At 43.9% G+C, this 25,610-nt stretch overlaps 1 protein-coding gene across 1 annotated transcript; it reads left to right on the forward strand.

Annotated features, from left to right (window-relative positions):
- Positions 1 to 11,160: 11,160 nt before the first annotated feature.
- On the forward strand, positions 11,161 to 15,397 carry IL10 (interleukin 10). The gene is made up of 5 exons (XM_081300342.1): positions 11,161 to 11,338; positions 12,117 to 12,176; positions 12,448 to 12,600; positions 13,522 to 13,587; positions 14,650 to 15,397. The coding sequence occupies exons 1-5, from the start codon at positions 11,174 to 11,176 to the stop codon at positions 14,740 to 14,742; spliced, it is 537 nt and encodes a 178-aa protein (XP_081156468.1). The 5' UTR covers positions 11,161 to 11,173; the 3' UTR covers positions 14,743 to 15,397.
- Positions 15,398 to 25,610: the final 10,213 nt, after the last annotated feature.

The raw sequence follows: 25,610 nt of genomic DNA on the forward strand, positions 1-25,610 counted from the left end.
CCACCCACACAGAAAGGACTCTACCAGTGGGGACCCTCCTTCACTAGCATCAACCTTTGGGTGTTCAAAGTCATTTCTGGAGGCCCAGAAGGGAAAGGGAAATTGTGGTGGTATCAACAGTCATAGCTGTTCTAATAGTAAAGGCCATAGTAGTTCTAGTGAGGTAGTAGTTACAGTGATTACCGCAGAAGCAATGGATCATCTTCTAATGATCATGATCCACTGTTCCCACCTGGAATAATATCTTCATGAAAATTTCTTTTCTAAATGCTGATTTGTTCCTAGCCTACAATGCAACTGGGTCATACTATAAATAACCCCAACCCTCAGTCTGGGTTCTTGGGAGCTGAATTCTACAAGATTTACAAAGGAGTTACTTTCTCCTATGGACCATATGACCAGGCTTAAGCAACATTTGAATAGACGAAGTTGTATTGTGTCACCTCCTATTATGCTCTACTCCCTCTCCCTACAACCCCTCTCTGGTTAGTCCCTCCCTCTTCCCCTCTGAGTGACTCCTCTAAGCCCCTCATTGAATCTCTGTCTTCTGCCCTGCTTAACCAAGTGCTCCAGATGGTCAGTTCTCTCCACCCACCCCAGCTCACCATCCAGCCCTGCATGGAACTCAGCCTCTGGGTCACAGACTGAAGAGGCTCCTGCCTCTTTTCCATGGTTCCCTTTCCACCTCTACATTTTGTACTCCATGGATCTCTAGAAGTTCCTGGTCATTTCACAAAGGATTTCCCAGCAGAGGTAAGGAAGAACCAATGGTTGTCATTTGGGTCTACAGCTAACAGGCACTTCTAAATTGGGGGTGGCCAGTGGATTCTTTCCCACTCTTTATTTCTGTTCTGTGGGTCTTCAGGCCTCCTGCTCACTCCACAGGGCTTCCTTCATGGATCTGAGGCTCTGCTGATTCACAGGGTTTGCATGATACAAGTGTTCATCCATAATGGTCAAACTTCCTATTTTCTGCACTGGGCATTTCTCTGTGCCTTCTTTCCTTTTTCCCACAGAATATGATGAAGGGGTGGGAAGACTTTGATGCTTCAAAGCCTATAGCTGCTGACAAGCCTTAGGACTGAAACACCTCCCAAACTGGCCTTATCCCCATGCTCTGTCATGGGGATCCAGCACCCCAGGGTCACCTCCACTAGGAAAACATTGTCTGAGTCCCAAATCATGAGCCAACGCCACCAAAAAAATTCTTGCTCCTCAAAGCACATCAAAATGGCCCCAACATTTGACAGCACAGCGCGGATCATTTCTTGAGAAGGTGAAGATCCTTCACAACAAGATGTGAAGTGCTCTCTAGGGTTTTCCAGTAATATTCTTTCCTCCCTGATACAGTCAATGCGAAAAAATCCACTTTCAGAAGGTGGCCACCTCCCTCCCACGCGCTCCCCATCCCCCGGCCTCGCTCTTGAGGAAAAGGCAGCATCATGTCCTCTGGCTGAGCAGAGGCCTCTCTGGTTTCCACTGCTCTCAGCACACTTGACTCACATCGAAACTGCAACCTCAAAGCGCTGGGGGCCAGGATGGCGAGAAGGAAATACAGGTGAACACACGCAAAAGCTGCCTGAGGAAAAGCTTTTGTTTCTCTTACAGGGTGGCACTTCCAGGTCTGGGCAGGAGCTCTGAACTGGAAGGGACTGATCTTGTGGTGATCTGGGGATTTCGCAGCTGGGAGGGGAAATGCGCATCAGAATCCAGCATGCCAACTAAGTCTTGCCAAGGGGAGTCGTCTGGGGAGGGAGAGGCTGTGTCACAGAATTCTAGATTTGGAAAATATCTTAGAAAAACATCAGAAAGCAAGGCCTAGGGATAAGAAGGAACTTGTCCAGGGTTTTGTGGTACAAGGATCAGGACTAAACGCTGGGTCCTAAATACCTCCGCCAGACCTCTTTCTGCTTTGGGATTGATTTCTCTGTGCTCCCGTAATGCCCTCGGGCTGTAGAGATCTAAACCTTTTCCATGTTAAGTCTTCAGGTCCAAGAACAAGTTCATCCAAATCTAGCAGCTGAGCATTCTGATGTAAAAAAAAAAAAAAAAAGAACAAAAACAAAAACTCAGCACTACAATCAGATGGACCAACTGCTTTGCTATAGTCAGGAGTTCATTTAAGTACTTAAGTACGCTCAATATTGCTATCAGGCCTTGCACATCACAAGAGGGCCCATTAGCCTCCCCGATTGCCTATAGATACTGCAACGCTGTCAAGCTCAATAACTCACCCAATGCCACACAGATGGCAAGGGGTATAGCTGGTCTGCAAATTCAATCTGACTCCAGGGCTCACCCCCCTTAACTGTGTTTACAAAAAGGCAAGGAATGTCCTGTAACAGAACACTAGGATCTGGGCAAGGTTGATGGGAACAAAGTGCAGATGCAGGTCTAGCCTTTGCTGCTGTCTGAGCACGGTGCTCAGCCACGTTTTTTTTTCTTATGAAACTAATCAATTGACTATTTGATACCAATTGACAACCACCCTCCTGCGTTGAGGCACAATCTGTGATCACCCAAAAGCCAAGGCACAGACATTCTCTTTAATTATTTGGAGGAATAATGTTTCTTAAAAAGCACTGATGTGATCATTAAAAGAAGTATGAGAACCTTAGAGGGTGTCCTCACATTTATTAGCAGTTTAATCATGTATTCTTTTCAGCTATAGTACAAGGTTGCCTCTCAGAGTTGAAGGAGAGAGAGAAATGGGGAGATGGAGAATAAAAAGTGGAAATAGAAAGTAAAGTTTCAAAGGCAATGGAGCCCCTGCAGAACCTGTGCCCCTGACCACGCCCAGCCCCTACAGCCTGTCCCCAGACCTGGGGGCCTCTGGAGAAGAGGGTTTACGGTAATAGGGAAGGCGCTGCAAATCAGCCCCAAAACTATCATGGGTTCTGACTTGAAACCACAAAGACTGTGTGTGAGGCACTTTGGCTTCCATGACATACAGGTGTCACAGGAGTGCTGAACTAGGGGACCACAGTAGCTGTTTGGAAACTCTGAATAGAAAACACAGCAGTGGGCTTCTCCCTTATCCACCTGGGCCAGGTACCCTGTGGGTGGGTCGCCTTCCCCTTCCCATGAGACCACACTTTGATCATTTCCTTCTCACTTATCTTCATTCAGAGGGTTTTACATAATCTTTATGACATCAGTTCTCAAAGGGTACTACAAGGAACCTTGGGAGGTCTTCCATTTTTCAGCCACATATCTTTATAAGGCCGATTTTCTTCCAATGCTCCAACCAAAACAATATATTGGCTAAATGTGGGAAAGATGGGAGGATCCAGCTTTATTTATCAAACCAGAAAAAGAGATTTGAAAAAAAAAAAAATGTAAGAACTGGGGTTGTGGTTCGCTGGTAGAGCGTTCGCCTCGTACTTGTGAGACCCTGGGTTCGATCCTCAAGCACCACATAAACATAAATAAGTGAAATAAAGGTATTGTGTCCAACTACAACTAAAAATAAATATTTTTTAAAAAAATGTAAAACACCACCACTCTTTTCACTAAATATATTTGGGTTGGGGAAATAGTGACATCTCATTTTGAAAATAGAGATGTATATTAATATGGAATGGTTTAGTATCATTGGTAATTCTAATTGATGTCATCAGCAGATTTTTTTTTTATTTTTCAGTTTTGGTTTCTAATGTGATAAACATTGACAAATACAATCCATATAAATAAAATCTCTTTGTGGGAATCCTCAATAATTTAAGAGTGTCAGGGGATCCTGAAACTCCGTAGTTTGCTGACTTAGGGAAACTAGGACAGTGCATATGCATACACCCACCCCTCCTGCTTCCCCCTGAGGTGAGGACCTAAGACCAGTACATGTAGATGGTAGGAATTGCATGAATCCAGGGTTTAGGGAGCACCTGGATCTTCACCTGTAACCCATATGAGCACCCAGAGCCCACCAAACATATGCCAAACTCAAGGGGTGTGGCTGAGGATTTAGAGTCAAGCTTAAAACCAAGTGGCATATTTGAGGATTCAGAGTCAGTGGTGCATTTTAGAGATCAGGACCGGAAATGGGCAGGAGGAATGGAAGTGCCCCCCCACTCTCCTCTCTGACCTAGGTCCCCAGGAAGGGTGGGTGCTTCCAGGGTAGTACAGTGGGAAGGTCAGATTATGCACGTTAATGCGACTGATGTCAGGCCTCAGAGACAAAATACAGTAAAAACACTTTTCTTTCTGAAAATATCCTAAGACTTGACTATTTCCTTAAGACAAAAAAATACCTAAGCAGCCCTCACCTCCAACCTCATTTCCTAAACATGCAGCCGCACACACACCCACGAGAGCACCCTAGAGTCATCATCATTTGGTGGAAGGAAACTTTGTTTTCACAGACTTTCAGCTTCTCCTCACGGCCGCAAACCCACACACTACACACATCCTAGACAACCCCCCTGTTGTTGGTGTAGGCCTGGAGAATTCAGAGTGACTTAGTACTTTCTAAGACAAGGAAGAGAACTGGGTTCCGATTCCGCCTTTGCCATTGATCCTCTTTAGTGTCTGGAAAAGTTATTTTCCTCCCTGGATCTCTGTTTGCCCATCTGTAAAACAAAGAGTCTGAATTAGCGTGTAAATTAGATGATGTCTGAGTCCTTCCCTCTTCTGGCATCCCATCCACAGGACATTTTTAACATTCCCACACCATCAGGGATTTATCACATATGCCTAGAAGAACATTAATTCATAATCAGATCAAATTTGAAAAAAAAAACTGGAAAAACTATGCAGGAATAGGTATAGTTTGTTAGGATAGGTGTTTCCCCCAAATGCATTCATCCTCCACTTTATATGAGATGGAAGATCAACACACGTAGCCAGGCACTTCACGCTACAAAAAGTTTGAAAAGTATATTCTCCAGTCCTTCAGTCTGTCACCAAATATTTAATGAGACCCTTGGATGTGCTCAGAACTGTGCTAACTACTGGGCAAACCATGATGATCACAAACAGACATGGGCCCTGCCCTCATAGTGCTTATAGTCTAATGGAGACAGAGGTGGATCCAATGAGCACACAGCCATATGACATAAGCACTATACAAGGAAAGGAGCAAGGTATGCCGAGAAGACAGAGACAGAGGTCCTAACCTAGATGGGGAATCAGGAAAAACTCATTTGAGGAAGTAGCAACTGATCTGAGAGATAAAGAATGAAGAGAGGGAGAAAGTGGAAAGGCAGAATTACAGGTTCAAAGGCCCTGTGTTCAGAGAGAGTGGATCATTTTTTGAAAAAAGAAGAAAGAAAGCCATTGAGGCTAGAATGCAGAGGGAAGTGGAGTGCTAAAGCAGAAGTGATAGGCAAGGTCAGATGATAAATGGAGTTCTAGATAGTATCAAAAATATGGCTCCTCTCTTTCCAAGAGAAGGAAAGTAAGAAGCAATTGAAGAGTTAAAGCAGAAAGAGAGGCATGATCAGACACCGGTGTTTGGAAATGATCATCCTGTCTATCTACAACATGGAGAACAGTTTAGAGAATGGAAATTCAATTGTCAATTCCGCATTTACTTTTGAGTCCAGGAGAGAAGAAATGGTAACTTGAACCAGACAGCTGTTGCTAGTGATGATGGAGACTGAGAGAAGTGAGCAAATTAGAGAAATGTTTGTGAAGCCAGGCATGGGTCACCATTACTGTCATCCCAGTTCTCGGGAGGCTGAGGCAGGAGGATCACAAGTTTGAGGCCCTTCTCAGAAACTTAGGCCCTAAACAACTTAGCAAGACCCTGTCTCAAAATAAAAAATTCACTGGTAAAGTGCCCCTGGGTTCAGTTTCAGTATGAGAGAGAGAGAAATATTTGTATTGAAAAATCTGGAGGTTCTGGTAATAAGTTGGAATATAGCATCAAATAGGGAGGAACCAACACGCTATTTCTAGTGCTGGGTGGAGGTTTTTTTACTGAGTTAGGGAGCATCAGATTAAGGTAAGACTACAGAGAGAAGATGATGACTTTAGACTCAGATATAGAATCAACTACAGCACTTGGAGGATCAGTGAAAAATGAAGATACGGGGCCCCTTGCTCAGCAATTATTAAGGATCTCAAGACAGTGAGATGAGAGAAGAACAAGTGCAAGACCCTTGTATTCATGGGACCCTCTATGACTGCAAAAGTTGAATGTCCACTAAGCCATTCTTCTGGCATGTGCCAGGTTTGAGGTGCCAGCCATCAAGACTTGGGTAAACTAAAGTCCATCAGAGGAACAGTTGCAAAGCTGGGAGAATCCACCAGCACCACCAACTCAGGTGCCCATAATTATCCTAGGTTGCCATAGAGACAGAGAAGCAGTAGCTCTGGCTTCCTGGTGGCCAGCAATAACACCCAGTGTTCTGGACCCTGATAAGCCTAATGTCTTATATGAGAAATTACAGAACATACTGTTTGGCCCCTAAGGAAAATCCAAATTGCTCTATCGGGTGCCACAGTTGCACAAAGGGGAATTCCACATGGGCTGTCCACAGATCAGCCCTTCCGCTGTGGTTTGCAGTGTCTGCCGGCCACAATCCTCGGAAGGTCACCCAATCCAGTTTGCATAGACTTTGCTTGATTTCAAGAAGGGACTAGCCCTAACTTGGGCTCCTCCTAAAATTCTAACCCACCAGGGCTTTATTCTGAAGTACCCTAATCATAAGGCCCCAAGTTGGAGGGGCCCAGAGGAGAACACAGCCCACAGACCCCTGTCCCCTTGACCTCATCCAACCACACTGGGTAGGTATGATGTTCATGAGATCTGTTATAGCAAAGGCACCAAGAAAACCTCTGCCCAACAAGCTGAAGATTATTCAAGGGAATACTAGAAATTTCAAGTTAGCAAAATGTTTTCCATACTCAATGTCCTGGATAAGAAGAAATGAAACTCCCATTATCATCAGTATTTTAAAAAAGTAAATAAAACTAAGGGCATCTAGGAGCCAAACCCCAAAAGGATTCAATATCAGGAAAGTTGTCTCTCTTTCCCCCAAGTGACCCTATTGCTCTGCTAAACCCAGCAAGCCAGGAATCCTTAACCTTCCCTTTGTAGCTCCAATGCTAACCCACAGGGCTCCCAGCCTGGTCCCCACTCTTGGATCTGAACTGCAGAATTACAGCAAGATCCAGGGCAACTCTAGCAAGATGGCTGCCATTTTGCTGAGCATGTGGATGGATTCCTTGTAAGAGCTTGTGCACTGTAGATAGGACCCTTGAAAATCTATTTGGACACACACACCAGCAACTCTCATCCGCCCAATTCCTCTACAGCCCAAAATGGTGAAACCAACTACATGGAGCTTCCCCTGAAATTATTAGGATTTCCTGGGCTGACATGCCTTGGGACTCAGATTTTACCACCTCCCTCTCTCTAGCAACAAAGGATCTGAAAACAAAAAGGAAGAAAACACAGATCCCAGATGTCATGAATGCGATACCAGCCCCAGACTGCCAGCCTCTGGACTTCTTGCTGGGTAAGACAAAAAGTCAAATCCCTTTCTTTTTGAAGTAGGATTTTTCTTTCAATTCAGCTGAATACAGAAATTAGGGAATATTTTGGAGCAGGACAAAAATATATTTTTTCCCTCCCACAACTTTCCGATTTCCCAATGTGTCTCCATTGGAAAATTTATTTGTATTTAATTAATAGGCATTTCTTAGACACCTGCTAGCCATCTGGACTAGAGGGCGAATGAGACTCGGGCCACTTGCTGCCAAGGAGCTCACAGTCTCATGAGGGGCAACTGGGTCCTCTCAAATTCACAGAACCAAATGACACCCAGCCTGACACTCCAGCCATCCAAAAGTGCCTATTCTCTCACCTCCTTTCTGAACAGGCTGTTCCCTCATATGAAAACACAAATTCAAATCTCCTACTATGAGCTTGTTGGCATTTATATTTGAGATGTGGCTATAAGTTTGGAACTTTTCCAGATGCATTCCAATGACTTTCCAGATGAACAGATGTCCTCACAGACTTGAGATCTAGGAGTTATCTATGTTGTTTTTGATGTTTTCTCAATGTTAAGCGCCCATGGTCTTGACTTTTCAGTGTTTATACTTATCCCTTGATATCAATACTGGAGCTTAGGTTTTGGGGAATCTAGTACCTTCGTTGGCAAAATAAGGACTTAACATCAAGGAACTCACCAATGGTATCTCTGTCCATTTAGATGATGAAATTTTGACATGGGAAGAGCTAATTAGTTTAAATCAGTGTGGAAGGATCTACTATCCAACACACACCTGGAGATAATTGGCTATGCCTTTTTCAAAACAAAGAATTCAGATCCCAACTTCAGCCCTATTTAATGGGTTATGGATTAAAGAAAGATACAAATGGCTTTTACGCATCTCCTTTCTCCCTACCATCCTTAGCACAAGTGTATATTTACACATATATCTCAAATTGTAATAAGAAAATGTAAGAGGTGCTGTCTGTCTCCCTCAGTTGCTCTCCCCGTCCCTCTGAGTGTTTGTCTATGCCCAGACCAGCTTCTTTGGTGTCACACTCTCAGCCTTGGTCCAGGCTCACAGGGGGCGGGGACACTCTGCTATGCCAATCTCAAGTGTATTTGGTCCCTTCTGTGGGCCAGACTTGGTACATAAAAGTTAATAAAGTAATGTTCTGCTCAGAGAGCTCACAGCTGTTGGGGCAAGGTAGAGTGGTGCAGGATTATAGATTTCATAGAGAGGTAAGCAAAGGGTAATGGGGAAAAAAAAAGGTAGAAGGGGATCCATACTACCTGGGTCAGGGAGGACATCACAGCCTCACCTGGGATCAGGGACTCCTGGCCTGGCTGGTCTGTGGTGCTGCATCTGTATCCAGAACATGCAGGTTAGAGAGCACGGTGCTCCTGCAGGCTAAAAGCAGACAAAGCCCAGAAAACCCAGGAGCCAAGAGGGAAAGAGAAAGGTGAAAGGCATGGAGAATCCCAGCCCTGGACCCTTCCTCTCTGCTTACTGGCAGCAGAACTAGTAGAAATCTGGAAGCAGCAGCAATTCTTGGGTTAACTCCATTCTAGTTTCTGGAAGATTCTTCCTTCTTTGGCAATGGTTGAGTTTCTGCACTGACACTCCTCAAAGGGTGGAGAAGAGAAGCCACAGTCCCTGATGCTGATCCACAAGTCACCCCAGCAGGTGAGCCCATGGGGTGGGGGCCTAGAGCCTCTCCTACTTCCCTCCTTCTCATTCCAGACTGACTGGACCCAGAGTGTCTCTCCTCCTTGCTTTGGCACAACCATCTTCTCCAATGAGGAAGACGCAAAATGCAGCACCATCAAAGATGCCCAGCACTGAAGCAGGAAGGCGAGGAAATCCCAGAAACCTTGGGGATGCCCTCCACCTGGCCAACTTGTTCTTTAAGCACAAAGTCCCCTGGCAGGGAAGAGGACAGACACGGCTGTCCCCTTGGGGTAGATGGAAAACAGATAAAGGGAGGACAAGTGATTTGCCCTGAGAAAAATGACTTGACAAAGCCTGGACAGAGCCCAGGTCTCCTCCCCAGGCTAGTGCTCTTCCAAGTAACTGTGTAAACTGGGATGAGGGAAGCCCTGTGGAAGGGCCAGGTCTGGTCACTTCAAAGGAGCCCCCAAGACCTTCCAGATATCTTCGGGGTTCTGATGTCACTGCCCTGATCCTTCTCAAATAAAGGTAGAACAACACTCCTCATCCTAACCCCAACTGGCTGCCCTGTTTCTCCCTGCCCTGTGCACACATGCACACACGCACACACACACACACACGCACATCTATGACTAGACTACTGTGGCTTTTTTTGGGGAAGGGGAAGAGAGATAGAGAAAAGTAGGGGAGGGGCCCTTCTGTCCAGCATTTCATGGAATTCTGAATCATTCTCCTTGTTATTTCTAGTTCTTCCCCTCCTCCACCTCCCAAACTCTAGGCTGCGGCATAGAAGCCTACAACCGAAAGAGACACTGGCCAGACCCAGTGGCACACACCTGTAATCCCAGCAATCCTAGAGGCTGAGACATGAGGACAGTCCAGCCTGAACAACTTAGGAAGAATCTGTCTCAAAATTTAAAAAAAAAAAATTAAAAGGGCTAGAGATAGAGTTCAGTGGCAAAGCACCCTTGGTTTCAATCCCCAGCACAACCAAAAATAAATAAATAGATAGATAGATAGATAGATAGATAGATAGATAGATAGATAGATAGATAGAAAGAAAAAATGCCATTTACATTTTTAAAAAAACCTGAGGACTTCCTCATCCAGGCTTTCCTTCTTCACACTGGGGACAGTATTAAGAAGGGTGCTTCCCTCACTCAGCACACAGGTGACACTGTGTGGGTGACAGGACAGCTCTGAACCTTGGTTGATGGTTTACTTTCTACCAAATGGAGATGCTAAGGGTCATGGTGAGAACCATCTGAATGGCACCTAACAAGCTTTGGGGGATGCAGACCACTGTTCCTAACATTCCCAAGAACTGATAGAGCTGAGGATGTGAAAACTTAGACCTGAGAATCTCAATGAAGCCAGGATCAGGGAAGAAGCTGGCGCTCACCCCGACCTTCCTGTCCTGTAGGATGCCAGCCTCGTCAAGAGGTTGTCCTTAAACGTGACATGAAAGAACTTGGAGGATATTTAAAGAAGGGAGGACATTTAGCTCACCACTCACTTTGACTTGGAAAAACCTGAGTCCAGAGACCTCAGGTGACTTCCCAAATCAGTAAGGAAAAGTCTGGGTGTGCAACCTAGGTTGAGGGGGATCCAATTATTTCTCAATCCCAGTGTATTCTGGAATGCTCTATTTGTTCGCGTCACTCTGACCTAGGAACACGCGAATGGAACTCACAGCTGTGGGCCTCTGCACACAGAACAGCTGTTCTCCTCAGGAAGTTAACTTTTTTTTTTTAATTGAGAAACTGAAAAAAAAAAGTATGTTAAAAAAGAGCCTCAAAGTTAATATTCAACCAGTCCTTTGCTTACGATGCAGAAATTAAAAATTTTAAACTCAACCAATACAGATTGGAGTCTAGGAAAGGGAGGGACTTGAATGAGAGAGAAAAAAAAACCCTCAGGAAATTGACGGTGGCTTCATAACGGGCCTCACCAAGCTCATGATATAAAAGAGGGGACCCAGGAGGAGGTCTACACATCAGGGGCTTGCTCTTGCAAAACCAAACCACAGGCAGACTTGCAGAAGAAGCAGAGTTCCGCAATGCCCAACCCCGTGCTGCTATATTGCCTGGTCCTCCTGGCTGGGATGGGGACCAGCCAAGGAGAGAACACCCAGTCTGAGGAAACCTGCACCCACTTCCCAGGTGGCCTGCCTCACATGCTTCGAGAACTCCGAGCTGCCTTTGGCAGGGTGAAGATTTTCTTTGTAAGTATTGCTGCTTTCTTCACGGGACTGCCAGGAGAGGGTATTCCTCTTCCTCCTCCTCCTCCCCTTCCATCCCCAACACTCATTCCCCTCAAACCTAATTTCTTAAGAAAATCCACAATGGAGCCATGCCCAGATGATGTAGGAAAGGTGCAGGGAAAGCTGCCTAAGGGGTTCATAAATGCATTCTCTCCTATGCTCAGAAACTTTCTATAAGATTCCATAGAGATTGATACTTTATTGACTGGGAGAGAACAAGAAAGTTCTGATGGGAGGTAGAAATGTTCCACTTATTCTGGGGCAGAAAAAAAAAAAAAAACACAGAAATTGCCTCTGCTTAGAGGGTCACCAAAACTTAAAGACTGAGATTTGGGACAGGACCACGAGTAGAGAAAACTTGCATTGGGAGAAGTTTCCCGTTCCTAGAAAGTTCTCAGAACTGGAGCTGGATGTCCTCCAGGGACAGAAAGAAAGGCAAAGAGCAAGACATGAGAAGGGATTCAAGAATAAAAAGGTTGACAAAAGCTATGGCTCTACGGAGGAAAGACCAGCTGAGTCCAGCTTCTGCCTTCTCTTCAAAATCAGCCTGATTCTTAAAGTAACTTGATCTGGAGTGGGAGGATCTGATTTAACAAGGAGTTCTAGCACTCTCCTTTTTTAAGCAGGCAGGGACTCCATAGATCACAAATTGAAAACTCCATAAATAAAAGGGCATGGGAAAGACATGCATCTCAGGTTTCCCCAAACCTCCAGTTCACGGCTTCTTCTGTTCTTACAGCAAACAAAGGATCAGCTGGATGACATGCTGTTAAGCGAGTCCCTGCTGGAGGACTTTAAGGTGAGAGCCAGGGCAAGAGAGCTTGCAATGTGATTAAGGGAAGGGAGGCGGGGTGACTGCAGACAGCTGGGTCGGCTTCCTTCACTTTGAAAAAGAGAAGTAGGAAGATCTTAACTCAGCACAAAGCCAGCAGCCAGGGGCTTAACAAAGGGCTCTATGCTGGGGGAGAGGTGGCTGGTTAAGGAAGGTCCCCAGGACCAGGGTGTCCTCTGCAGCTAGCTGCACCAGCTCTTCCTCACAGTCACCCCCACTCTTTGGCACCTGCCCGCAGGGTTACCTGGGTTGCCAAGCCTTGTCGGAGATGATCCAGTTTTACCTAGTGGAGGTGATGCCCCAGGCAGAGAACCACAGCCCAGATGTCAAGGAGCACGTGAACTCCCTGGGGGAGAAGCTGAAGACCCTCAGACTGCGGCTCCGGCGCTGTGTGAGTAGCAGACCTGTGCATGCCATCTCCTACGACCTAGCAGGGTTACATCCAGAGACACACCAAGACCTAGAGTGCCAGGGCTAGTTGTGAATTCAGAAAGGTGCCGGGAGTCAGATCTCTTGCTCATTTCTCTCTGGGGGTGGGGTGGGGGAGCGCTAGGCATTTACATGTGAAGATTTGCACATAGCTTTCCTGTTATTTGTGAGTCATTTGTGGGTTATTAACTACTCCCCTTTCTCTTTATGAAAGGGGCCCTGAGCTTCAGCCAAGGCTCCCTTGTCCCTTTGGACCTAAGCCTCAGCTCCCAAGGAGGGAGAAGTGTCACCCACCTCTTCTCAATCTTTGGAAAACAAGTCTCTTAGTGTGGCACAACTGGCTGACAGGATTTCTCCCAGTATTTCAGAAGGACCAGGGGACTACTGTCCTCAAGCAAGTGTCTGCGAATAAATCTCCCAGATGATTTATTTCTCTACCTGAAGTCCACCCTTGCTGCTGATGGTTTGTTTTGATCTCTCACTGAGATTGGAAAATTAGTCAGTGTCATCTTACTGGACAGGGCATAGCTGGAACAATGTCTCCACTTCTCAGACACTTGGAAATGGTCCTTAGTGTCTGAGATTAAAAGAGAGGAGACAAAGAGGCAGGAAAGGGACAGTAGACACTGGGGTTCTGGCAGAGGAAGCCTATCACCTGGATTCTCAAGCAAGCAAAAGACAAACATTTCATCTCCCTGGTTATTTCTTCTCTATCCCTTGGGTGGCAGGATTGTAAGACTGAGGTAGGCTCCATTCTCCCTGGGAGTAGGAGAAGTGGGCTTTCAGAATGAATCAGGCCCCCTCCTCATGCTACCAACTTGTCCCCCCAAGTGCCATGGACACAGGAACCGGGGCCATTAACACTTTCTCTTTCCTTCTGTAGCATCGTTTTCTTCCCTGTGAAAATAAGAGCAAGGCCGTACAGCAAGTGAAGGATGCGTTTAGCAAGGTGAGCCTGGGTGGGGGCAGAGAGGGTCTGCAGAACACAAACTCTGCCCACTCCTCAAGGGCAGAGGGTGGCAGGTGCTCAGCCAGCCTGTCCCACACTTGGAGGGGGTGTGGGAACTTCAGAAATGGTGTGAGCTCCTCAGCCAATGAGGAGCAGCTGCCTCGGTTCTATTTGTTTTCTGTGAAGTGTTTGGGAGTTTCTTAATGACTGTCTTTGCAAGCTTTCAGCTTGGACGGGCCAGCGAGTTAGGTGCTGGGGAGAGTGATAAAGGAAACAGAAAGAAAGTAGCTCATCGGGAATCCAGGCTGAACCCACACGTGCAGGAAGCTGACACGTGCCTGTGCTCATGCAGACACACTTGGGGGTTCAGGCTGGATTCCCCTAAACTTAGAATGAGCAGGAAGCAGAATTCTTACTTATCTAGAATTGATTTAAGTTCACTTTCCATCTGCCCTTCTTACCTCCCCAGGTGCCTGAGAATATGAACTCCCAAACTAAATGGGGTTTCATACTTCCAACTGCCTAAGAACCTCTTAAACCCTGTTTCCCAGAAGCCATGTGGTCTATGCCATTTTCATGGGCTGGGAACATTCACTAGAAAGGGCTCCAGCATCAGGGGGCACAAGTCCCCTAACAGGTGAAAGCAGCCATCAGGGCCTGCTTGATCTCTTTAGTGGGAGAATACAAACATAAAAAAAATTTCCTTTTCCTCATTGTCTAGCTTTCAAACTGCTTCCTCTGATATCTCTTCATTAAATTCTGCATAAACACTATGTGAACACCCGACCTTTAAAAATGTTGAAAAGGCACCATTTGAAAACTTGCTTTGCAGAGTAGATGCTGCTCTCACTGCCTGCTGGCCTGTGAGGGCTAAGGGTCAAGGCCCAGCCCTTTCCCAAGGCAGCTGGGCATATCCTTGATGGCCAGGGTCCCTCTTCACCTCCCAACACAAGAGAGCAAGAATAGCCTCTACGTTTGACTCCTGTCTTGCCCTTCCAAGTGGAGGGGGCCCCGTCGTCTACCAGTAGGTTTTAACCAAGTGTTTCTTATCTCCCTGTACAGCTTCAAGAGAAAGGCATCTACAAAGCCATGAGTGAGTTTGACATCTTCATCAACTACATAGAAGCCTACCTGACAGCGAAGATAAATAGCTAAAACATCCAGAAGGGCAACTCTACTGGACTCTAGGATATAAATTGGAAATCCCCAAAATCTGGCTCAGGGTTGTGAGCAGCTAGCCAAGCCAGCTCCTTCGAAAACCCTGTTGCACCTCTCTCCTAGACTATTTATTACCTCTGATACCTCAGTTCCCATTTCTATTTATTTACTGAGCTTCTCTGTGAACTACTTAGAAGCCCAATATTATAATTTTTTCAATATTTATTATTTTCACCTATGTTTAAGCTGTTTATATAGGGTGACCCCCTATGGTATTTGAGTGTTTTAAGATAAATTATAAGTTTTGTAAGGGGGAAAAAGTGTAACTTGGGGAGCCAATGGAAGTTTCCATCCCAAGCATGACTACACTTCTGGCTGATTGAGCTGTTTTCCATGATCTCCCTCTGATTTCTCTTGTCCCTGGATCTGGGCTCCTGGATTGCTGCAAAGACTCTTCCCCTCTTAGGAAGAGAAACCAGGCAGTTAACCAGGATTAACCTCCCCACATCTCAGAGGGAGTCCCCTGACCTCATTCTCCAACCATTTCATTCTCTAAAGCTGTGGCCAGCTTGTTATTTATAGCAACCTAAAGTTGGTTCTAATAGAACTCAGTTTTAACTACAAGTAATTCAGTTCCTTTGGGAATGTTATATTGTTTGTCTGTCTTCACAGCAGATTTTAATTTTTAATAAATAAATGGATCTTATTCAAATCATGGTGTCATTTGATTCCTGTGTGACAGAAATGGTTCTCTTAAGGCTTCCACAAGAAAAGGAAAGGGGCGAATGAATGAATTACACCTTCCAGAGAAAGGAGGCCAGCAACTTCTCTAAGAAAGGAGGCTCCAAACTTGATCAGGAGAAAAAGCAATTCTCACTTTCAAAGCCCAACAGCAAGACCACCATGGTCTTCCCATAATGCAGTCCTTTAAGATGTACCCCTAACTCCCTAAGAATTATGCTGACTTTGAAGGTTAAGAAAGATTATTATGTGGGAGTGGAGCTATAGCTCAGTGGTGAGAGCACTTGCCTCGAACATGAGAGGTGAGGGGTTTGATCCTCAGCACCACCATAAAAAAATAAATAAATAAAGGTATCGTGTTCATCTACAACTTTCATATATATATATATATGATTATTTTGTATATACTGAGATCAGAAAGATAGACAAAAAAGTTGTTTTAGTCTTTTTTTTTTTTTTGGCTTCTTCAAGCTCCACAGGCCCAGGGGGTGAGAATAAATCCTGAGAATTAAAAGAAAGTGCTCATTGGCTCCCAGCCCTTGGAGATGATTCCAGAACACAAAATTTGTTGTTATTGATAAGAACAATAAAAAAAAAAAAACTCCTACCAAAGGCTTTTTGAGCTTAAATTAGGGGCACTAGGGCTGGAGCTAACAGAGTAGAATGTGGGCCCCCCTGGATAGGATACCCCGGACTCCAGCAGCCACTTTTCCTGTCCCCTCCCTAGCCACCAGACAAATGTGAGAATGGCTTCTGACTGCGGTCTGCTGGCCGAGGGGGAAGGCACCGTGGCTGGGGAAGCCCTACTCAAGGCCCTGTGACTTGGAGGAGAGAGGGGAAGAAGAGGCTGAGTAAACACTGACTCCCTTCAGGCTCTGCCCAGGCCGCCCTGCTCCCCCTGCTCATGGAGGGTGGGAGCTGACTGGCTGTGGTCACTTTTTCAGTAAGACCTGACTCACTTCGGTTAAAGTAACCATAGGAAGGAAGTGGGAAGCATCAAAGCTGAAATTCTGAGATGAAAGGTTAGAGTTAAGAATGGAGGCTAGTAGAAGGTGACGGGGGAGGGACAGACTCACGAGTGCTGTGGCCTGGACATTTTAGGCAGTTAGGGCTCGCTGCCAGGCGCTGCATGCCAATGTGAGGAGGAGCTGGCACCTCCTTCAAGGGAACAGGTATCTGGGGAAGCTACAGAACCAGTGTTCGCAGCTACAATTCCTGGAGCACTTCTCTTGAGTGTGTCTGTGCTAGGTATATATTCATCAGATACGCTAGGGTATCATTATTGCTATTTTCTGTAAGACGAAGTACTATTGCCGTTTTTCAGAAAGCTCAGAAATACAAGATTTTTTTTCCTGTGTTTTGTTCAGTTTTTTTTTTGGGGGGGGCGGGGTTTAATGATCTAATAAGCTATAGAACATGTTTGAAGTTCAAGTTTTCTGAACTGCTTTATTAATACAGCCCTTTAAGCCATGAGTTGATCATAGACTAATCCCAAGGGATCCCTAGGCTCTAGACTTCCTGCTGCTAATCTGTTTGTGTATATTACTATGATACCTGGTATTTATGCTAATAATGTGAACATTAATTAAAGCTATTTGTCGGCTACTTGGCTAAGGACTTGGTATCACTCTTTATTGTCATGTAAAACTATGAGGGATTAATTATTAACATCTCCATTTTTCATATAATGAAAATGAGACCCAGAAAAGTTATATAACTTACCTTTAGTCATCCAGCTATTAAATGGTAGATCATGATCTCAATGACTATATTAAACTCCTAGATGTCATTTTCATATGTAAATTACAACATTCTTCTTTTCTAATATAATTCTGCTGTGTATCATTGAAAATTGAGATACATATTCAGGTTCATTGGCATGCATCTATCTATTCTCATAGCTGCTGGGGAGGCTGAAGCAGAAGGATCATTGGAGTCCCAGGGTTGGAGGCCAGATTATGTCTTTTATAGACCTTAATATGTTGTATGCCTTTTTTTCTCTCTCTCAAGATATTTTAATATTTTCTTCTGTGACCTATTGGTTGTTCTGGAGCATGAAAAATACTGACATGACTGTATTAGACAACATGAAGAATGAAGAACTAAGTGTAGCATAACACACCATTTCTTTTGTGTTAATTATCTGTTGCAACACAAAAAAAGTTGGCCAGTTGAAATCATAAGCATTTATTAACTCGGTTTCTATAGGTCAGGAATCTGAGAGTGACAACTAGTAGCTCCATCTCAGGATCTTTAATGACATTGCATTGAAAATGACAAGCCAGAGCTACAAACACTTGAAGACTTGACTGGGGCTAGAGGAATCATATTTAAGATGGCTCCTCACATGGCTATTCCAGGCTACTCCTTCCAGGTCTTTGCTCTGTCTGGCTGGAGTCATATCTACTTTGTCCCATGTCCCATGCTGATCAAAGCTCTATTTAGTAGCCATCTATTGTATCTCTAATTAACAAAAATCAGAAAATGAAATTATTTCTTTAAAACTTTAATAGAGGGCTGGGAATGTGGCTCAAGCGGTAGCTCGCTCGCCTGGCATGCATGTGGCCCGCTTTCGATCCTCAGCACCACGTACAAACAAAGATGTTGTGTCTGCCGAAAACTAAAAAAAATAAATAAATAAATATTAAAATTCTCTCTCCCTCTCTCACTCTCTCTTAAAAAAAAATACTTTAATAGAGTGTCCCTGGGCAAAATTAATGGCAGCAGTTATTTGTGGTAAAAAGCCTCAAAACCACTGAATTAGATGACCTTCAAATTCTGCTCAAGCCTACAGACCCTCATCCCAGCCTGTGAGCTCTTCAGTCAGCCAGGCCCATTCCCACTTGACACTCCTCCAGGACACATCCTGTGTCTGCAGAGTCTGTACCAATGATCTTCTAGAGAGTTCCCTAGTCAACTGTGTAGCATCAACAGCTCCCCTCTCCCACCTGAGTTGAACAGCCATACAACCCTGAGCTTCCAGAAGCCTCTTGGGCACACTGGCTAGACAAGACATGAAGGAAATAAAAGATCTGAAGAAAATTAACACAGCTTCCCTATTATCCCACAAGGATGTTATATGCAGCTTCCCCAGGCAGGTGGATCTTGGTTCTAAGCCCACGGCTGCCATTTGCCTATTAGCTGCATGACTTTGAGATGACACCTACCACAGTATTCTCCTCTGTAACATGGAGAAATGATCATTCCTTCAAGGTGATGGTGGTGTAAGAAATAAAAGCAAGAGTACATATAAAGCTCCTGGCACAGAGTAAACATTCAAAAAAGGTAGGTCCATCCCTTAGGCATTTGTGAAAGTGCTAACATGAAACAAAATGGAAAGACAGATGCTCTAACACCATGAAAATAGTGGGCACAACTTGCACTTGTGCCAATCACTATACCTAGACCTTTCCTTATAATGCCTTCTTCCTTCTCACCCACCATTTCTGCATAGAAAGATAAAATGGTTCATCCTTGAACTTGGGAGAGAAAGAAAGGAAATAATATTTTTTGAGTGGCTACTTTCAATATCCTGAAGTTGGTCTCCAAAATGCTTTGGCTTGGTGAAGTAAAACAATATGTATAAATTACAGTCATTGGAGTTGCATAAATCCATTGAATCCAATGAACTGCTTAACACAGACGCCTGATTTCAATAGTTACATATAGCATTGAATATAAATTAGTTTAAGCTTTATTCAATTATAACACTCGGCTTTGTTCATATGTTCATTCTCCATCATTGTTGCTTATCTGAACAAGAATTCAGCCTACTATAATGCTTTTCCACTTACCATTATTTGAAAGGGAAAGGGGATGTTTTGCAAACTTATGAAGCCATTGCATAACTGAGCCCACAATTGTCAAATATACAACTTAGAATCTCATGTATGTTTGAAGAAATCTTCCTGGATTACTTAGAGGATGGGTATGTAGGTAGCTTTGCATTGCTGTGACCAAAATAACCTAACAAGAACTACTTAGAGGAGGGAAAGTTTATTTTGGCTTACAATTCCAGAGGTTTAGTTCATGGTGGGCTGACTCCATTACTCTGGGCCCTAGGTGAGGCAGCACATCATGGTGGAAGGGCATGACAGATGGAAGCTTTTCAGGAAAGGGCAGCCAGGAAGCAGAGAGATAGAGGGGAAGGGGTCACAGAGCAAATGAACATTTGCAGGGCATATCCCCAGTGACTCAACTCCTCTAGCCATACCCATCTTCCCACAGTTTCCATCCAGTCATTCCATTCAGGCTATAATAGACTGATTATGTTATAGCTCTAATAATCCAATCATTTGACTTCTGAACATCCCTGCATTAATCCCAGAGCTTTAGAGGGACAGCTCATATCCAACCATAACATTCCACCCTGACACCCAAAAGCTCATATCCATCTCACAATGCAAAATGCATTTAGTCTGTCTCTTAGAGTCCATAGTCAATAGTTCCAGCACTGCCTGAATGTCCAAGTCCAGAGTCTCATCTGAAACTGAAGGCAAACACTTGGCTGTGAACCCCTGTAAAGGTCAAAAGCAAGTTACATATATCTAATATGCAGTGTTGCAGAGTAAACATTCCCATTATAAAAGTAGGGAATAAGGACATAGAAAGAAGGGTGGGACCAAAAAAGACTGAAACCCAACTTGGAAAATGGGTCCCATGACTCCAAGTATAGCGTCTTGGCGGCAAGAAGTGCTTCCCAAAGGGCTTGGGCAGCCCCACTCCTTTGGCTTTGCCTCCTGCAGCATACATGGCTCTCTTTTAGCCTAATTTTCTCTGTAGCCTACAACTTTCTCAACTAAAAATCCATGTTACTGGCATTTCTTAATTCCTTGGGTCTGCATTCCAGCTATGACTTCACCTTCACAGCTTCATATATTGCCCTCTCCAGGGCAGCCTGCAGGGATTCCAACCCTGCTACACTTTGCCCTGCTTCCCAGGTCTCCCTTTGAAATCTCAGTGGAAGCCTCCATGAGTCCTTAATTCCAACTTCCAACATTCCTGCATAACTAGCACCACGTGGATGACACCAAGGTCTGCCACCAGTTCATGAAGGAGCTGGGCCCTCTGGGATCATGGCTGCAATGGCCCCTGGATGTCTTGTGAACTAACTTCCTAGGCCACCCTGTACAATCAAAGTGCTCCTGGGATCTCTTCTCAAAGAAATTTTTCCTTCTATATCCTTAAGCCTGCAACGGGTCTGGTCTTACACATTCCAGAGATACCCTCAAGCCATCTTTCCAATTTTCTCTGTGCAGAGTATTTAGCATCTCTTTAGTGGCCATAATCTTCTCAACAACCACAACTTTCTTGTCCCCAGTTTTACATGCACTTTTCTGGTCAAATTGCAAGTTTTGAAAATCCTTAAATTCTGCCTTCTGCTCCCAATTTTGTCAGTAAATTTGGATAAAATATATCAGCAACATCCATGCCACTGACTGAATGCTGTGCTGCCTGGAAATTTCTTCTATCAGATTAATTAACCCATTGCTTTTTAATTTGGCCTCACATAGTCTCAGAAAAATTTAGACAAGTTCTTTGCCAGAATGAAACATGAGTGCCCCCAGTCCAATTCCCTCATTTCCCTGCTTGAAACCTACATTCTGTATTCCTATTGGCATTCTGGTCTTCTGGGATCCCACCAGAATTACCCATTAAGCTCTGCTTACAAAATTCTAAGTCTCTTCCATCCTGTATCTTTAAACTGTTCCAAATTCCTCCTACAAGTCAGTTTCAAAGGTTTCTGAACGATTTGGTCATGTTAGTCACAGCAACGATCCCACTTTTTGATACTAATTTCTGTGTTAGTCAGCTTTGTATCACTGCCACCCAAACACCTGCCAAGAACAACTTAAAGAAGCAAAAGTTTATTTTGACTCACAGTTTACAGGGATTCAGTTCAGGGTGAGCCAATGCCATTGCTCTGGGACCAAGGTGAGGCAGCACAACACGGCAGAAGGATGTGGCAAAAGGAAGTGGCAGAAGGAAGCTGCTTAGGGTAAGGGGAATGTGAGTTCCACCACCTGACCCTACCATGTGCCCTCTTCCAAAGCTGAATTGGTAACTTAGACTAGTATGCAATACTAAATAGTCAATCTGTTCTCCTTACATAATAATCTCTGCATTCATATTGGACAGTGATAGTATCATCACCAAATCAAAACAGGGCAGATTAGCTTCTACTGACTTCTTCCAAATCCAAGTTCTTCCAAGATATACATTTATTCATTCAGAACTTATTAATCTCTAGGTACTATGTTGGCTGCTGAGAGAAAAGCATGGAATAAGAGAGATGTGGTTCCTGTCCTTATGGGTTTAATAGCTAGAGAGGAAACAGATATCACACAGTTAAATGCACAACTTTATTATAATGGTGATTTTTTTTATTTTTTGAAACAGGGCCTCATTATGTTTCCCAGGCTGGCCTCCAACTCCTATGTTCAACAATCTTCCTTCCTCCGCCTTCTGAGTATAAGCATGCACTATTATGCCCAGCTTATTAATGAGAAGCAGGAGATTTAACAAAGCAACTAATCTAGAAGTGGGAGATTTAGCAAAACAACTAACCTTCCATGAGAAAGTGATATTCAGCTGCACATGAAGGATGAATGGGAATTGGCCAAATGAAGAGGGAGGTGACAAAAGCAGAGAGAGATGCATAAAGATCACTTAAAACTAAAAAAGAAGAAGAAGAGGAAGAAAAAGAAGAGGAGGAAGAAGAGGAGGAAGAACAGGAGAAGGAGGAAGTGGAGGTGGAGGTGGAGGAGGAAGCAGCAGTGGTGATGGTGACAGCAGGGAGGCTGTCTCTGACCCAAGAGATTTGTACTGATCCACAACATAGCTGTATCTTGTTTATGGCCTTCTGGATTCTCCACCCCAGCTCATACTCTGAAGGCCCTGAGGTAGGGAAGAATTTAAACCGTTTGAGGAAGTAAAAGATAACCACAGAAAGTGAGGGACATTATGCACAAGAGACAATTTAAGATGAGCTTGGGGAAATGAGCAGAAGCCTAATCATTCAGGGATGCCAGTCTGTGGAAAATATAAGCTAGTAAGCAGAAAAGAGAATAAATATAAAGCCTTCTTATGAGCTCATTTGGGGCCATTTGCTTCCAATCCAGACAAGAGGAAATAGCAGTCTGGACGAAGGTAGTAATAAACAGAAATTGAGAGGGGATTCCAATATTTAGGGGAGAGTGGGTGATGGCCAAGATGAACCCTAGAGTTCTGATCTGAGCAATTTTGGCAGAGAAGAAGCAAGTTTGAAGGGCAAGATGATACAATCTATGTTGGTCCTGCTGAGTTGGAGGGGCCACCAAGACTGACTAAAAATATTCAGAGTGGTCAGATGGATATTGAAATCTAGTCTGGAGGAGAATCTGCAGGTAGGAAGGTGGTAAGTGACATCATAGAGATGGATACAATTACCAAAGCAAAGAGTGTGGAGTGAGAGAAGAGCCCAGACCAAACTCTGGAGAGCCTAGATGTTTGTAAGTCAGAATTCATTCCAGAGTGGCCTGAGTGATGAAAGAAATCCTAGAAATCATGGCATCCCTTTCAAGAAAGAAAGATTGATGGGCTGGATCAAATACTATAGGAAGGCCATGTCTGATAGTGAATGAAGCCATTGTTGAAACTATCAGGAAAAGGATGGGGAGCAGCAAGAAAGAGTAATTGATGGGGCTGCACATGAAATGGGATGTCTAGAAAGGAGGATGACAAGCGTAGACAGCTCTTTCAGGATGTTGGGCCAACAGAGAGGAAGAAGACACTGAAAATGAAAGAGGTGGGAAAACTGATGAAGTCAATTCCCTTAGAAAGCTATAGGCATTGGGATTTAGGCAGAGGAAAGAAATGAGGAGAACACTTTCACTGAATAATTACAGGAAAGAAATAGAGTTGGTGGGTACAGAAGCATATTGGTTTGAATAACTGTTGGCAGGAAGTTTAGGTTGTTTCCATCAAATGGTTTCTATTTTCTCTTAAGAGAGTGAACACAGAGAAGAGAATGCAAGGAGATCTGAGGAGAGAGATGAAGATTGGAAGTGATGATTGCAGAGATGCAGAAAGAAAACAACTCCAGAGAAAGGTGGTAGATTTTCAGACAGTGCTGAGGCCAGTTAAGGTAGATGATATGGATTGTGGATTGTGGATTGATATGGTCTGCCAGATTGCATTAGTTTTCTTATGATTCTTTTGGCAGACTGGGAATGAACACATAGAAGGTAGAATTGCTTTGCCCTGTGATCAGCTGAATCAAATGCTATAGGAAGGTCATGTCTGGTAGTGAAGGACCAAAGCCCAGGAGGAGAGAAACTTGAGAGAGTATAGGTAAGAGCCCGATTGGGAAAATGGACCAAAGAGTCAAAGTTGATTAACAAGAACAGCAAAGACAGGAGGGAGCCAGTAAAAAGGAATAGTGTGGATGAGCCCACGGACTGGAAGATCTTGACCATGAGGTCAAGAAATAGTTGTGAGGGAGGAATCACTAAGGAGTAGACTCTGTAGCTAGAGAGTGCAATGCCTGGATGAGGAGATTTGGGAGGTGGGCCAGTATTGAGAATGCCAAATTCCAGTCTATATCCATTACAGCAAATGGCTGAGTAGAAACAGAGAAATAGGTCATTAGAAATATAAAAGTCATGGAATCCAAAAGTCACATTTTGGTTGAGTCATCCACAAGGGCACTGAAGTCCATCAGGCTCCCAGCAGCAGAAGGGAGATCAATAGGAAGAAGAAGGAAGAAAATGAGATTGGTACTCAAATCATTTGTGAATGAAGGGACAGGAAGAGATTTGAGCATGCTGGAACACCTGTGAATTCCAGTTCCCACCTAGGTCAAGCTCTCAGACTTTCATACACTGAGCAAATGGTCATTTTAGATTTTCTACATCACAGACTCAGATTTCTTGGGAAGACTCCCTCATAGAAATGGAATTTCCATTGAATGAAAGGATCTACATATTTTTAAAACAGCTTACCAAATTGAAGTCACTTTTACGTCAGAAAAATAACAAGCATCCAAGCATTAATCACACACAAACCTAGAGTCATTCACATCAAGAAACTTGAATTTTTGTTACAAGATGACTCATCATCCAATGACACAACCAATTGGGAACCTCTTCCTTTGGTGAACAGGTTTTTTTAATCCCCTCAGCCTCTACTATAGCTCAATCTCTTTCCTACATAGAAGAGAGATGGAAAATTAGCCTCAAGAAATTGTTTCCTCAGGTCTAATATAAATCTCTTAGTAAAAATAAAAGTCCCTACAAAATCAACAGTGCAAAAATCTAACCCGCCATCATCTCAACTGCAGCATCCAAGAATCAACATCCTGAGTTGTAGAACAGTGGCCAAAAGCTGTCTAAATCAGTGCTGTTCCACTTAGGCCAAGGACCAACGCAGGTCCAAAAACTGTCAGTGATTTGTGGCAAGGTAAGTACCAAAATTAAGTGTTTAGAAAACTTTATAGTCAATTGATAGAGCTTATTTTTTTTTTGTTTGTTAAAACTGACTAATTTTAAATGGGACTTACATTTTGTATTTCTTCATGCTAGTTTCTTTTCACTTTCCTATTAGTTCTTTTTATAATATTTCATAAAAATATGAGTCCATATGGATTGGAATTTTTCAAAAATCTGGTTCTTAGCCAGGTAGTTTGAAGTGCACAGATCTAAATCACACTCCCACATTTGTTCCCAGACTCATGCAAACTCTTAAGCTGGAAGAAAGAGATAGACATGGGTGGGAGACACACATATATTATACATACATTAACCCAATTTCAAATCCTTACTCCTACCACTTACTGTTGATCTTAAGTAAGCTACCTAATTTTAATTCCAGTTTGAGGGAAGGAATAATGATCCTTGACTTGCAGATCTGAGATGAAGAGACTATGCTGTGGCCCAGGAAAATACAAGATCTATGGTAAAGATGAGGAGTTACCTTACAGATCAACCTGGTTAGTTCATAACCTATTGCTCCAGTGAGTCTTTCAAGCCTTCCCAATGAGCTAGTCACAAGCACAGTTGGCATAAATTGCCTAGAACCCCAGCTCAGGCCAAGGTAAGCAGTACTAGCCATACCGCCCATACCCTGGTCTCCATCACACCTAAAAA

The sequence above is a fragment of the Spermophilus citellus genome (genome assembly GCF_964194105.1).
Source record: "Spermophilus citellus genome assembly, chromosome: 6".
Lineage (NCBI taxonomy): Eukaryota > Metazoa > Chordata > Mammalia > Rodentia > Sciuridae > Spermophilus > Spermophilus citellus.

Excerpts from the sequence above, each read along its gene's own strand:
- IL10 (XM_081300342.1), top strand. The coding sequence starts at position 11,174 with ATGCCCAACCCCGTGCTGCTATATTGCCTGGTCCTCCTGGCTGGGATG. Across the intron at positions 11,339-12,116 it reads GCAGGGTGAAGATTTTCTTT|CAAACAAAGGATCAGCTGGA; the intron begins GTAAGTATTGCT and ends CTGTTCTTACAG. Across the intron at positions 12,601-13,521 it reads GACTGCGGCTCCGGCGCTGT|CATCGTTTTCTTCCCTGTGA; the intron begins GTGAGTAGCAGA and ends TTCCTTCTGTAG.